Genomic DNA, 15,311 nt, shown 5'->3' with positions numbered 1-15,311 from the left:
CCTAGAAAGTATTTTTGAAAACTGTAAAGTGCTTTAAAAATAAAAAATACTTTACAAAAAGTGGCACACACACAGAAAGTGACACTAACTCTTCCCCATAGAAATAAAAATATTTTATCTTTGTAAAATCTCAGTCTTTCCAATCTAAGAAGTTTCTCTTAAATCTAATGTTACTGTTGACTACTATTTGCTAGTTTTTATGGCATATAATATTCTTAGCACATATACATATACTGGTTAAAATGCTGTGGAAAAAATATTTGTTGAAATTCAAAGCAAGAAATTACACTCTGTGCCTTCAGTAAGTAATTTGTTTGCTCTGCCACATAAGTTTAAGTGCAGTGGAGTAAATATGTAGTATTTTATGCCAGAGTCTTACGTAGTTTGATTTATTAAAATGAAGAAAAATACTTTGTCAACAAACACATAACTAAGAAAGTTTGGCAAACTTTCTTAGTTGGAGTTGAAGGGAAAAAAATGGCCTTATATCAAGATTTCAAGACTGATGTAAGAATAACTGTCAAACTTTACTACTTGAAATTCTTTTCTTCCTGTCTTGGAATACATGGACAAGAGGTTTCTGTCCTTTCTTCATAACATTTGGCTCTTAACAATTCATGAGTTATGTATAACCAAAAGAAATAATAAAATTTTATAAACCTAAGAGATGATTATAAGTCTGTACATTTAAAGAATTCTGTTTTAGATTATTAACCATGAATTATGCCAAAAAAAGGAGTAATAGATGACTCTCTTCTGGTGCCTAAAGCCATGCCTGGCTCATAGCAGATGCTTTATAAATGTCTGTTGAATGATCGAGTGAATTGAGCCTCTGTTCAGTTTGACTCCATTTTTTGTTGTTGTTTGAATTATATATATTGCTCTGAAGGTAAATCTTGATCTCTTTAGCATAGGAGCTCAGAATATTATTGAGCAAATATTTAAGAATATGTACCTCTAAAGAGGAGCCCATTTTTCAGTCTGTTCCATTTATGCATGTATAGGGCACATTAGCATGAAAGTTAATGGTTCATTTTTGACTTCTCTAGCAGCTTCAATACGCCCATGAAAGTTACATATTCATATATGAATTACGTAGGTAGTGATTCTCAACCTTTTTGGTTTTTAGATCTTTTTGAGACCAGTGAAAGCTATGGAATCTCTCTCCAGAAAAACGCATATATGCACATGCACAAAAACCTTACATGCCATCTCAGGAATTCACTGCTCCCTTAAACCCAACTCAGACCTCATATCACCCCTGTTTTAGAACCCCTGTTCTAGAAACTACCAATAGGTGACTTATAGTTTAAAGCAATCCATATGGCAAAACTTTGTAAGTTATTGAAATGTGCAGTAATCAATTGTTTTTTTCTCTGCATAGACTACTTTGCTGTATTGTCCAAGCTCGATAGATTTGCAAACGTTAGCAGAATGGAACTCTTCTCCTATTAGCCACCAGTTTGATGTGATCAGTCCATCACACATATGGATATTTGCACATGTGACCCAAGGCCAAGACCCATGGATTATAAGTCTCTCCAGTTTTTTAAAGCAAGAAAACCTTCCAAAACACTGCTCTACAGCTGTGAGCTATGCTTGGGTGTTTGCATACACAAGACTCCAGTCGCTGTCCCCACAAGTTGATATCAAGTAAGTTATTTCCTAATGCAAATTTTAAAATGTCTAGACTGTCAATTTTTATAACATATATTTGAAAAGTTGTACAAATTTGAAACCCATAAATAACATGCCAGAATCTACTGATGTATTAAGGAGGGAGACGAAAGTTGTAAAATATATAGTCTCATAATCCTTTTCATGTAATTTAGTCTCAACAAATTGTAATTGTTAGCTTACTTAGTAACACAGTGCTTGGTACATAGCATGTGTCCAGTGGCTCTATATTGCATGAAAGAATTAATGAGGAAAGGATCTGGAGATGAGTATGGATGTGGATATAGATAAGTTTGCAGACAAAGGCTGAGAAGTAAAGAGAAACCAAGCTCAGGGACCTTACTTTTCCTTATGACATTATAAAGGAGGCTGTCTGCTGATAGGGATTAGTGATAATGGCACTGGGTTGTGGTTTTGAGGATAATGGTAAAGATTTGCAGTAACTGATGATGTGACGGACAGTTGATCAAGGTCATTATAAACTGGAGTTAATTTCTTCTTGCTCTTAAATATAGAAGAGAATTTTTGAACCTGAGTTTGAGTTCCTAATTTCACCTTATCCAGTAGGCCATTGATCAGATTGCATGGAATGAGTCTTCTCATCATACAACTTGCACGTATAAACCCAACACCTGGATAAACCTAACACCTTAGGCTCGCATTAAAAGTTCTCCAAACTTGGCTCAGTCTGTACTTTTTTCCTTACTTTCTGTCACTGCCATCCATGTATTCTTATGTTGGAACCAAAACAAACCGCTCGAAGTTCACTAAATGTGGTCTATAGTTTCTATTCTGTGAGCCTTTGTTCACGGAACCTAGAATGCCTTTTGTCTTCTCTATCCTCCACATGTCCATACCTGACATATCTCAGATTCCACTTTATTTTTAAAGCCTTCTCTTACATCTCCAACCCAGAGTAATCATTCCTTCTTTTAGATTTTAATATATATATTTTTGGTATTTCTATATGTACATGCTAATTATATATCTATGTGGATTCTCAGGTATTGTGTATATTGGATGTTATTTTTTGAGGAAGATTGACACTTGCCACCTTGCATAACATTCATGACCTTATCTTATTTATAGTCTCCCCTAATTACCATATTTTAAATTATAAGCCCCTCTCCTATGACCACTCCCTATCTCCGCTTTCTGCTCTGTTCTTCTTCATCAAACTTAGCGCCACCTGACGTTATTTTATTGTTTCTTTATTGTGTGTCTCCCCCAGCACACACAATGGCAGTGATTTTCTTACAGGTTTTTTTTTTGCCACTGCTGCCATCAGTGCTCAGAACATTTTCTAACATACTAAGACACTGTTGCTGAATTAATGAAGTGGTGTGTATGTATCACTTATCTTAATATATTGTAAATCAACTGAAGGCAAGGAATGTATATCAGTGTTTTTCCTATTTTGTTTTGCTCGTGGTCTTTAATCCCAACAGAATTTTGGTGTTTGGAAAGATTTATGGAATTGTTTCAAAATATTTTATTAGTCTAATCTTTTAAGACAGAAATTTGACAGAAGCTCTAAAAATGTGGATATTCTTTTAACACTGCAATTCTATTTTCAGGAATTTACCCAAGAAAAATAATTCCGCTTTTATTATAATTAAGCATATATTCAAATGTATAATATTGTGTATAATAGGGGAAAATTTTTATTAGCTGAAATGCCTAACAATGAAAATATGGCTATATAAAACATGATAATCTCTATAATGATATAGCATATGGTCATCAAAAATGTCGTGGAAGTATATTAATTTACATGGAAGATGTTAAAAATATATGTTAAATACAAAAAGCGAGTACAAAAGAAACAATATTATTCAACTCTTATAAGTTAAAAGAGATGTATTCATGCATTTATATGCATGTATATGAATTAAAGATGTACAGAAGAATGCACAGTGCTTATTTTGGTGTGGCAGTAAAGGTAATTTTTATTTTGTTTTCACTTTTTATTCTACCTTGAGCATGTATAATTAGTTATAAAATGTGGCCTGATAAAATATTAACTTTTGTCACAGGAAAAATAGAGCATGTTAAAATGATCCTGTAATATGTTTTACTTTTCAATCTAATATTTTATTTGCTTATATATTATATCATTCCACAGAGATTTAGTCCTACGAATAGAAACTTGATGCTAACCATCTCCCCTGAAATGATAGAAACTTAGCATTAGTTAAAAAAATTTTTTAAATATGTTGTATTATTTATATCTACCTGTTTTTCTTCTTTTTTTTTTTTTTTCTTAGTAGCCCCATCAACGCTAAGAAGGTAAATACTACCACAAGCAGTGACTCCTACATTGGCCTGTGGAGAAACTATCTGCTTCTTTGCTGCAGTGCAGCAACGTCCACGTCGTCTTCAGCATCGGCAGGTTCTGTGAGGTGTTCTCCCCCTGAGACGCTGGCGTCTACCCCGGACAGTGGCTATAGCATTGATTCTAAAGTAAGTTTGTCAGATCTGTCATTGAATCTGAATGGCACCATAGAAGTAATGTTTTAAAATTTCCTTCCAGGACAATAAAGTAACTTGGTTGAAAAGTGTATTGGTTACTTGCACTAATAATGAAAATGGTTCAAGAAATCCCATTACTGCTTTTATGGATTCCTAGTTGGAATCAATAATATATACAGTTTTTCCTTGGGGAGAAAGGGCCATGCTCATTAAATTCATCATAATGAATATTTTTAAAGTAATTTTCATCCTTGTTTTCCCTTATTCTATTTGCTATAATTCTCACACTCAGTATCCAAAGAGAATCATTAAATAATTATCTTCTTAGAATTTGCCTAAGTTATGTAGTGATACAAATGATACTTGATAAGAATAGCTATATAGCCTTTATGATATGATACAAAATATTTTGAGGTGGTTGAAGGAAATTTAGAAAATTTAGGACCTGGGTGTTTAACACTGATGACTTCTTTAGAAGTAATTGTGTTTTACTCATTTTTACGGATCAAAAGACAGTGACTATCTGAGGGAGGGAGTCAGCCTATTATGTGATAGTGAGTATCTATAAGAAATTAAGACTCACAGAGCCCAATTCTGTTAACAAACTTGCAGTGAGTCATTGGACAAATCATTTAACGTTTTTAGGTTATGTACACTACAGGTGAATTTTGAAGCACCATTGATACTCCAATTTCATCTATCCATTGTCCTTGACCAAATATTGTTGAAATGTCACATTATTTAGTTGGATGTACTATCGTTAGTGGCTGCTATAAATATAATATTTTTTTTCCAGATTATTGGCATCCCATCCCCTTCATCCTTGTTTAAGCACATAGTTCCCATGATGCGCTCTGAGAGCATGGAAATCACAGAATCCCTTGTTCTCGGTCTTGGCAGGACCAACCCAGGAGCTTTTAGGTAACTATATGTTTTCTCTATGCACTAAAATAGTAAATTTGACTACTTGGAGAGATGGTGCAGTGGAGTACTTATTATCAGAATAGTTGCTTATGAGTCCTGACTTTTACCACTTAACTAGCCATGGAGCATTTAACAAGTCATTTAATGTATTTGATTCTTTATTTCCCCATTTTGATTGAGTAAATAAGATTTACCCTATGTTCTTTACAGAATGATTATGAAAATCAAATATAGACTATGTATAGATATGTTCTAGAAATAAAATGCCAAGTAAATCTTTAATATTTTCCTACTCGATTTATTTACACAATGATCTTATTAATTTGTAATCTTGATCTATTGGTGAAAACTACAGTTTTTCCCCTTATTTAAGAGAATTAGATTATTTTTAAAAGAAATATTTATGTATATATTTTATATCATTCTTGATGTTTTTGATATTAATGAAGCAAATTTTTCATTTTTGCCTGAGGTTCTGCTTTGTTATTGCCTGCTGGGCCCTGAATTTATTCTTTTGAGATTGTCCTCTATTGATATGAGGTGATGTTTGATGTTTGGTCTCCAAGATAACATGTACAATAGAGAATAGGTTAACAAATTGTACTATATCTGTAGGTGTGGGATAGCGTTAATTATAAATGAAGTTTTGGAAGATTAATTTATGACAAATAAATACACTATTGTGCTAATAGAAAAAATGGGATACAAAAATGACCTCAACTTCTTAAAAAACAAATTCCCATAAATAGAAACCATTCTGAGGCAAACACTTTAAATGTCTGCAGTAGTTTCTATAGATGATGAAATCGTGGGTAGATTTTTTCTTCTTATACTTTTTGTTTTTTTTGTTTTTTGTTTTTTTTAAGATTTTATTTATTTATTTTGTTTCCCCAAAGCCCCAGTAGATAGTTGTATGTCATAGCTGCACATCCTTCTAGTTGCTGTATGTGGGACACGGCCTCAGCATGGCCGGAGAAGCGGTGCATCAGTGCGCGCCCGGGATCCGAACCCGGTTCGCCAGCAGCGGAGCGCGCGCACCTAACCGCTAAGCCATGGGGCCGGCCCTTCTTATAATTTTTGTATTTTCCCAATCTTCTACAATGAGCACATTTTCCACTTAAAATCAGAATATAAGCAAAGATAAAATTATCATTTTCATAAAGGTCATACCCTTTGACTCATTAATTTTATTTGTAAGAATTAATCCTAAGGAGATAATCAGAAATGAAGACAAAGATATTCACTGAAGCAGTATTTATAATAACAAAAATTAGATAAAATTTAATGAATCAGTAATAAATGAAAATGGTTAGGAAAATTATGGTATCCCACCCTATAATAGAATATTATGAATTAATTAATAGTATATGAAAGTGATTATGCTAATATTAAGTAAAGAAAAAAAAGGTACCATCTTATATATGATAGAATTTCAACTATGTAAAATGTATGTGGGCGGCAAAATGAATGAACAAAAATCTTGTTAGTACTTATCTCTACAAATTAGAATTAGTGGCCTACATCATTTTTTCTGTTTATAACTGTTCTACAGTGTGCATATGCTGTTTTATAACCAAAATAAACCACAAAAATTGTGTTTAAAACAGTAGGATTAGGATTAACACTTGTCAGTTGACATCATTATTTTAATGTTTACGTATTTGCATGTCAGTGTATATCTGTTCAGCTTTAATTAAATGAATGTATATCATTTTTCTTCTAGGGAACTAATAGAAGAATTGCATCCCATAATTAAAGAAGCACTCGAAAGAAGGCCAGAGGTAAGCTGTGAAGTATTCTATCATTAAATATTTGGCAAACACTTACCTCTCTTCTAAATATTCTACACTTTATACCAAAAGTTAGAAATTCAGAAATATGTAAAAGATTGTCTAGTGCAATTTTCAACATTTTTTTAAATATACAGAACTCTGTTTTTGCCCCTCACAGGAGAGCTCATGCAGAAACCGTTATTTAAAACAGATGTTAAGTTGCTCTAGCTGGAGTGATGTCAGTCAGAGTCTAGATTGTGGTTGGGAAACCTTTTCTATAAATGGCCGTGTAGTAAATATTTTCACCTTTGCAGGCAATACTGTCTCTGTTGCAGCTACTCAATTTTGCTGCATAGACTACTAAACAAACGGGTGTGACTATATTCCAGTAAAACTTTATTTACAGTAACAGGCAGCAGTGGGCCAAATTTGGTTCGAGGGCCATATTTTGCCAACCCCAGGTCTAGATTCTCAAATCTACAGATCTGTGTCAGGTTCTGAGCAACTTTTAGAAACCAAAGGTCTAGTGGGACAGACAGATATGTAAATCATAATTATAACAATGTATTACACACTCAAAGTCATAGATAAGTTATATAAGCTACAGAGAAGAAAGCCTCTGACTGTCTGTGGAGTAAGAGAAGGCGTTATAGATGAAGCACTGATATTTGAGGTGAATTTTAAAGCGTATTCCTCAGTGGACAAGCAACGGAAAGACATTCTAGGCAGAGGAACAGCATTTGCACACTTGATAAAAGAATTTGGACATTGCATATTCTTTTGTATGGTTATATTATGGGGAAAGTGGTGGATTAGGCTGGAAAGCAAAATGGGAACTATCTCCTGAAAAACTCCTGGTTTCAGCTTCATCCAGTAGACCAGTGGTCCCCATATGGCAGTGGCATCTGAGAATTACCTGGAGAGCTTGCTGAAAATTACAGATTACTGGACCTATTGAGTGAGAATCCGTGGAGTGGAGCCCAGAAAAATTACTTTTTTTTTTTCTTTAAGCACCTTAGATGAGGCTGATGTAGAAGGCTGTTTGAAAGTCACTGGTATTAACGTTGGGGGTCCACTGAGGAATTTAAGCAGGAGAAGGAGATGATGACAATAGCTACTCTTTTAGAGGCTTTAAAACACCATATGTAATTCCTCACTCCCTTTCTCTTTTTATTTATTTATTTATTTATTTATTTATTTATTTATTTATTTATTTATTTATTTTTCCCCCAAAGCCCCAGTAGATAGTTGTATGTCATAGCTGCACATCCTTCTAGTTGCTGTATGTGGGACACGGCCTCAGCATGGCCGGAGAAGCGGTGCGTCGGTGCGCGCCCGGGATCCCAACCCAGGCCGCCAGCAGCGGAGCGTGCGCACTTAACCGCTAAGCCACGGGGCCGGCCCTTTCACGCCCTTTCTCTGATTCAGCCCTGCAGAGTAGTGATAGTATCCTCATGCTGTAATTGATTAGATTTTTGTTTGAGAACGATCATTTTGGTTAGAGTGCAGGATGATTTATTAGAGGGAAGTAGAATTGGAAACAAAATTAAGTAGCAGTATTTATACTTCTGAGTTTCAGGGGAAAAAAGTCACTATAGCAGGTGATTGGCCGTGTACAGCGATGGGCCTTGACTGAGTTGTAGTCCGAAAGCTTTAGACACACATGCTTCTTATGGAGACAAAATGAAAACAGGTCAACTAAAACTTTGCAGAAATCCCCAAAGACTTAGGAAACTATCCTGTTCACTCTAAATTGCTGTAAACTTTATAAAGAGCTAAAAGAAACAGTAAATTTAGTGAACTGGTTATCAGCAAATTGGCCTGCTTATGGAAGACAGAAAACTGGATTGTGGACACAAAAGTGAAGGACTAATAAATGTGTTTTTAATTGCTTTGTATTATGAAAATGACATCACCAATGAAATCATGAGCTATAGAGAAAAGTGAGATAGGAGATCTATATCTTACTACTGTATGAGTTACTACTGGAAGCAGAATGAAGTTGAAGCATTACAGCTGTTAACTCTAGGCGTTAGTACTTTGGCCCTAGGAAGACAAACATATTTATTCATGCTATAATGATCAAAGACATTTTTTCTTTTGTTTTTGTTTGTATTTATTTTTTGTGCCAAAAATTAATTGTGTAGTGGAAAACTTTCACATGAGCAAAATCTGTGGGGTTTCTTCAGTCCCCTTCACAATATTTTCCCTGCCTTTCTGTTATACTTTTGGGACTATCTTAGGGATTCTTTATTATTCAATGAGATCAGTTTACTAACTGCTTCAGTTCTTCTAAAGTTGTCAGATTAGCAAATCACCTAAAATAGAATTATATTTTCTCCCCACACAAGGGTATCGCCATGTAAAATGTCATGTGATTTTATTTGTCTCCTTAATTTCAAACTATCCTCATGTATCTCTTTGATGCAGTAGCTACCAGAGTAGTCAAAATCTACATTGCACGAGCTAAATAATTTTGATGAGCCCAAAAACTCTCAGACATTCACATTATTCTTTCCAAGTGACACCAGCAAGTTTCCTATCAATTTCCCTGAAGGATTTTTCATTAATATCTTTGTATCTTTGGATTAGAATATGAAACGGCGCAGGCGTCGAGATATTTTACGAGTACAACTGGTACGAATATTTGAACTGCTGGCAGATGCTGGTGTCATTAGTCACAGGTCGGTATTGGATTCGGATTTTTAAAACTTTGGAATGATTAGGGAACATAATATTTTTTCTCTCATGAAATACATAAAAACAGAAAAGCACCTCTGCAACAAAAAAAAAAACACTATCTGCATCACTGTAGACATTATTTACCAGTAAAAGATGCATCCAGCAGATTAACTAATGGCTAACAAATGTATTGAAAAATCTACCACTAGTCCTGGATTGCTTCAGGCAAAAATTGGGTATAATGTTCCAATGATTTTGATATTTGTTGGACTCTGGTAATCTAGGCAAGTGGATGGTAGCCTTTTTTGTGTGTGACTGATTTAACTATCTCTTACCTCATTTTTAAGATCTATTTCTTCTGGACTTGTAAAAAATCATATATTTAAAGGCTAAACATTATAAGATTGGCAAATTTATTCCAATCATCTGTTAATCTATCCTGCTGGGAGAAATTATGAAATCCACAAACATAATTCATAACTGTTTCCACCATTCACAAATAAAAACATAAAACCTGGGGTTATTGTTAGAATAAAAGACCAGCCCCTTGAGGAAGATACCATCAGCTTTGTGTTGAGAAATAACTCTTTCCTTAGGAGGGTAATGGTGTTGCCTGACCACTGAAGGAGAAAAAAAATGGATCTATTTCAAATAAAGGTAGCTAAAAAGAGATTTTGAGGAAAAAAAATGGTAATAATCAAACAAGTGTAGTATTGTTACTTGAGCCTTTGTCCTGATTATTTCTTAGTATACCTAATATCTGTCATAGTTAGCATCAAATGCTTTTGACAGGGGCTGTCAAAATAGATCTTTAATCAAAGAGAATTTAAACTATTGATTTACTTTTATAGTAAATGAAAAGAAAGAAAGAAAAAAACATTCTTTTTGCTGCCCTCCACAACAATAAAACGATGGAAGTTAGGAAAAGTAAATTCCTGGGTTTGATGCAAAAAATTAACAACCTAATACACATCTGAATTTTTTTTTTTTTCTTTTTTGGTTGCTTTTAATGTAATGTTAGTGAATGAAGAATCTTTAAATGGTACTATTTTGGGGAACTGCAAGATGTTGGTATATTTAAAATTTAACTACAAAAGCCATACTCCTTGAGCAGTAATGGTTTTAGACGCAGTTGAGTGTTTTGTTCTGGGTTTTGTTTTTTTTAAGAGAAATGAATATAAGGCTATCACTGTTATGGACTTTTTATTTCCTTGGTTAATGGAAAGAAAAGATGAATTCCAAATGCCAAGAAGGCAGGGATCTTTGTTTTGTTCACTCAGTTGATCCTATGTGCCTGCTGCATATTGGTACTCAGTATTCGTTAAATGAATGAATATTTTATTCTGGGCCAGGTTGCGATCTGCTAAACTGGTTTCCCATCCACTTATAAGTCATGCCCCAGAGATTAAAAACACTTGTTTAAGGAACGAAGAAAAGAATTTTATCATGAATTCATTCAACATATGTTTGTTGTTGTAGACTGATATTTTTAAATATACTATAGTACCATTGTGACTCCTTACTCTTGCTTTCATGGCTTTAGAATGTTTATAAGAAGCTATTCACAACTATTAAAAAAATTGCTTTTACTTTTAAAATCATATATTTTAGAAATACTTTTTAGATATAACAAGGCAAAGCTGACCAAAATAAATGTAAATGTAATAGTTAATCATTTATATAGCACTTGCAGCTTACTAGAACTTTTATATATAGTAACTCATTTTTATTCTTACTAAAATACTCAGAAGTAGAGACTGGTCACATGCTTAATAACTGATGGAACAAGACTGGAATCTGAGACTTCTGACTTTAACCAAATAACCCCATTCCAGTCAGTGGTTTCCAGGCACAGAACCCTAGTCTCAAAGAGAATCTTATTTCGGAGATTCTTGAAGCAACTCCGTCAGTCTAGATGGAAGATTTGAAAAGCAGCATTCTTACTTGAATTCTCTTAAATTTTTATATCCCCAGTAATACCTATCCTAGGATCTTGCTGAAGATACATACCTAATGGATATTGTATTGATTATGCTAAAGGCCATAATATGAATATGCATGGAAACTATGAGAATGTATTGAGCTCGTCTTTCCTCTTTCTACCTCTCTCAGCTGACCTTTCCTATCTCATCTGCCTCCGTATTTTGAAAAGCTATGTATTTTGATGGAGAGAGAATAACATTGGCACTCAGACTAGCTGATTAAAGTTAGACATGGAACTGAATAATATAAATTGCAGTAGCAGTTCCTTGATTGAGAAGCACCATCTATTTTTATATTTATGAGGGCCAAAATCATGTTCATTTAATTCTTGTATATTAAATTGCATACTACTGTGACCATGCAGACTTTAACATGTATTATTCTGATTTTGATTAGGAATTTGTTTTGATTTAAATTATAGTTCAAAATCACATTTTCTTTATCATTTATTTTCTTCAATACTTTCAGTGCAAGTGGTGGCCTTGATAATGAAACACATTTCCTCAACAACACTTTACTGGAGTATGTAGATTTAACTAGACAACTCCTGGAAGCAGAAAATGAAAAAGACTCTGACACACTGAAGGATATACGATGCCATTTTAGTGCCTTAGTGGCGAATATCATTCAGAATGTTCCAGGTATGATTTTCATTTTCTTAAACCATTATTGAATATTAAGCGGACCATTGTAATTTTTATTCTCCTGAGGTTTTATAATTTAAGTTAATAAAACAACTTGTGAACACACTCGAAAAATATCTCAGCATAACATGGATAGCAAGAGATTGTTTTACCTTTGAATTAGTGTCAGTGACTAGAAATCAAAAAGCAACCCAGCACAGATTTTCAGTGACAATAATCAGGACACTAACACAAAAATTTGAAGAAATCAGTAGAATAAACTCTTTGGACAAACTTGTTCTAGATGCAAAGAGCATAATGCTCCAAATGGTAATTGAGAATAGAATTAACAAGATCCCTTTGAATAATGAGAGAAGGGTGTAGGCCATAGATACAAAGTATAACAAGGATATACTTGTTATGATTGATTCCTTTAACAGATGTGTGCCTCTTTTTGAGCATATACTATATGCCAGATACTGGTTTAGGCAGTAGGAAGATTGATATATGCAACTCCATTTTAAAAAGTCATAAATTGGTGGCTTAGTGGTTAAGTTCGCGCACTCCGCTTCAGCAGCCAGGGGTTCACGGGTTCAGATTTTGGGTGCCAACCTACACACTTCTCATCAAGCCATGCTGTGGCGGCATCCCACATATAAAATAGAGGAAAATTGGCACAGATGTTAGCTCAGTGAAAATCTTTCTCAAGCAAAAAAAAAAGAGGAAGATTGGCAATAGATGTTCGCTCAGGGCCAATCTTTCTTTTTTTGTGAGGACCATCAGCCCTGAGCTAACATCCATGCTAATCCTCCTCTTTTTCCTGAGGAAGACTGGCTCTGAGCTAACATCTATTGCCAATCCTCCTCCTTTTTTTCCCCGAAGCCCCAGCAGATAGCCGTATGTCATAGCTGCACATCCTTCTAGTTGCTGTATGTGGGACATGGCCTCAGCATGGCCGGAGAAGTGGTGCGTCAGTACGCGCCCGGGATCCGAACCCGGGCCGCCAGTAGCAGAGCGCGAGCACTTAACCGCTAAGCCATGGGGCCAGCCCAGGGCCAATCTTTCTCACCAAAAAAAAAAGTCATAAATTATTCACAAAAAATGTAAATGTAAAATGTAAAAAAAATGTAAAACATAAAAATGTGTTTATAGCTTTTGGTATAAAATGTAAATACAAATGTTTCTTCTTTCTGAAAAAAAATTAAAGTTATTTTGTTACTTTAAAAAGTACATGCGAACAGTTAACTTTTTAAGAGCAAGCCTGGGTTGTATTTTATAACAGGTTCATGGTAACCACCTATTTAAGTGCTTTAATTTCATGTACAGGAACTTAACATATATGTATTTTGAACTTTAGGGGAAACTGATGAATTTTAAAGTGGAAAGAATCCTTGGAGATCATCTCAGCCAGTAGTTTTCAAATTATGTTGTTTGTCAGAGCCCTGAGGTTCTCTGGTGCCGTCAGCAAGAGGCAGCGGAGTGGGTTTGCACTCCAGGCCTCACACTTTACTGCAAATACATCAGCTCCCTTTTTGTCTGTTTTGTAATCAAGATTCCATGTAAGGATTCTTTTATGAAGACAGCTTCACTGCTGAAAACACAAAATTTACAAACAACTTATCTAGTCCAAAGCTCTCTCTTACCCATGAACTGAGATCCAGAGGTGTGTTTGTGTTAATGTTTTGGCCAAGCTTACCACGTAGCCAGCCCAGGGAAAAGCAGGGTCTTGACATCCAGCTCTGTGCCAGGGTCCAGGCAGCATTGTGCCTGCCATGAAATGCCATATGCAGAGATACAGTATCTCATATAATGCTCTGCCACATGGTGACATAGACTGCAACTTGGTTTCTGTGACTTGCATATAGGTAAATGACTTCTGTTACTATGGAGGTTTCTCGCAGGTTAAAATGAAAACTTTTGCTTTCTTTTTTACAATGTTACATATTCAATAACAAGTAAGTTGACATGCATGTTAAAGTAAAAAGAAATGGAATTAAATTTTTTTCCATCTATTTTTTGTTTACAGTGCACCAGAGAAGAAGTATTTTTCCTCAACAGAGCCTTCGTCACAGTCTGTTTATGCTGTTCAGTCACTGGGCAGGTCCCTTTAGCATCATGTTTACGCCCTTGGACAGATACAGTGATAGAAATATGCAAATTAACAGACATCAGTACTGTGCACTGAAGGTATTTACTTAGAAATCTGATTTTTTTTTTCTTACGTTAAGAGTGGAGTTCAATTTTTTTGTCTCTCAGTGCCTGGTATTGTAAAGAGGATAGGGATTTCTTCAGAGTACCTGAGAGTATCAGAATATATATTGGCCTGCTGTTTTCAAACACTTATACTGTAAGTTTATTTAAATACATAAAATACAATGCAAAAAATTTCCGGAATCTACCAAAATTTGAATGCCATTTTCTTAAAGAACTGAGGATTGCCTCAAAGAAATACCTGTTTTTTTCCTACTTAAGTACTTTCTCTGGTCTTTTTTTTTTTCTTCCAGTACTGTTCAAACTCCATGTCGAATTTAGTATCATGATATTTACTTACTACTTATAATAAATTTCTTAGTTTCAAAAATTATTATTATACTTTTCTTTGTAAAGAAAAAAATTGAAGATATTGTGGCTACATAAGCATGAGTAAAAACATCCTGCCTCTTCTCATTAAGCAACCAACATTTAACCTCTTAAATGTTTTAAATGTAATTCTAATATTATTGTTTGAAGGCTATGTCTGCTGTACTATGTTGTGGCCCTGTTGCAGATAATGTAGGACTTTCATCAGATGGCTATTTGTACAAATGGTTGGATAACATTTTGGACTCTCTGGACAAAAAGGTAATTTGATAATTTCCTTAAAATTTCATAATAAATTGCATTGCATTTGGAGTTATTGTATAGCTCACTGAAAACAAGTCTTTTTTAAATAAGTTAGAATTATATTCAAAAAACATATTATGGGGACTGGCCTGGTGGTGCAAGCGGTTAAGTGTACACGCTCTGCTGCGGCAGCCTGGGGTTTGCCGGTTTGGATCCCGGGCGCGCACCGACGCACCGCTTGTCAAGCCATGCTTTGGCAGCGTCCCTTATAAAGTGGAGGAAGATGGGCATGGATGTTAGCCCAGGGCCAGTCTTCCTCAGCAAAAAGAGGAGGATTGGCAGATGTTAGGTCAGG

At 34.8% G+C, this 15,311-nt stretch overlaps 1 protein-coding gene across 10 annotated transcripts in view; it reads left to right on the top strand.

Moving 5' to 3' along the window:
* FRYL (FRY like transcription coactivator) overlaps positions 1 to 15,311 on the top strand; it is a 248,264-nt gene that overhangs the window by 170,005 nt on the left and 62,948 nt on the right. For all 10 annotated transcript variants that reach the window (XM_087434284.1, XM_087434283.1, XM_087434278.1 and 7 more), the window contains 8 exons: positions 1,385 to 1,653; positions 3,945 to 4,140; positions 4,946 to 5,070; positions 6,797 to 6,854; positions 9,438 to 9,529; positions 11,979 to 12,151; positions 14,160 to 14,320; positions 14,864 to 14,974. In XM_087434284.1, the coding sequence (XP_087290410.1) occupies positions 1,385 to 1,653; positions 3,945 to 4,140; positions 4,946 to 5,070; positions 6,797 to 6,854; positions 9,438 to 9,529; positions 11,979 to 12,151; positions 14,160 to 14,320; positions 14,864 to 14,974 (1,185 nt within the window). The remainder of the gene's footprint in view (positions 1 to 1,384; positions 1,654 to 3,944; positions 4,141 to 4,945; positions 5,071 to 6,796; positions 6,855 to 9,437; positions 9,530 to 11,978; positions 12,152 to 14,159; positions 14,321 to 14,863; positions 14,975 to 15,311) is intronic.

The sequence above is a fragment of the Ceratotherium simum genome, chromosome 8 (assembly GCF_057802395.1).
Source record: "Ceratotherium simum simum isolate JZ-2026a chromosome 8, ASM5780239v1, whole genome shotgun sequence".
NCBI lineage: Eukaryota > Metazoa > Chordata > Mammalia > Perissodactyla > Rhinocerotidae > Ceratotherium > Ceratotherium simum.
The sequence above is the reverse complement of the archived record's forward strand: the minus strand, read 5'-3'. Positions and strand labels throughout refer to the sequence as shown.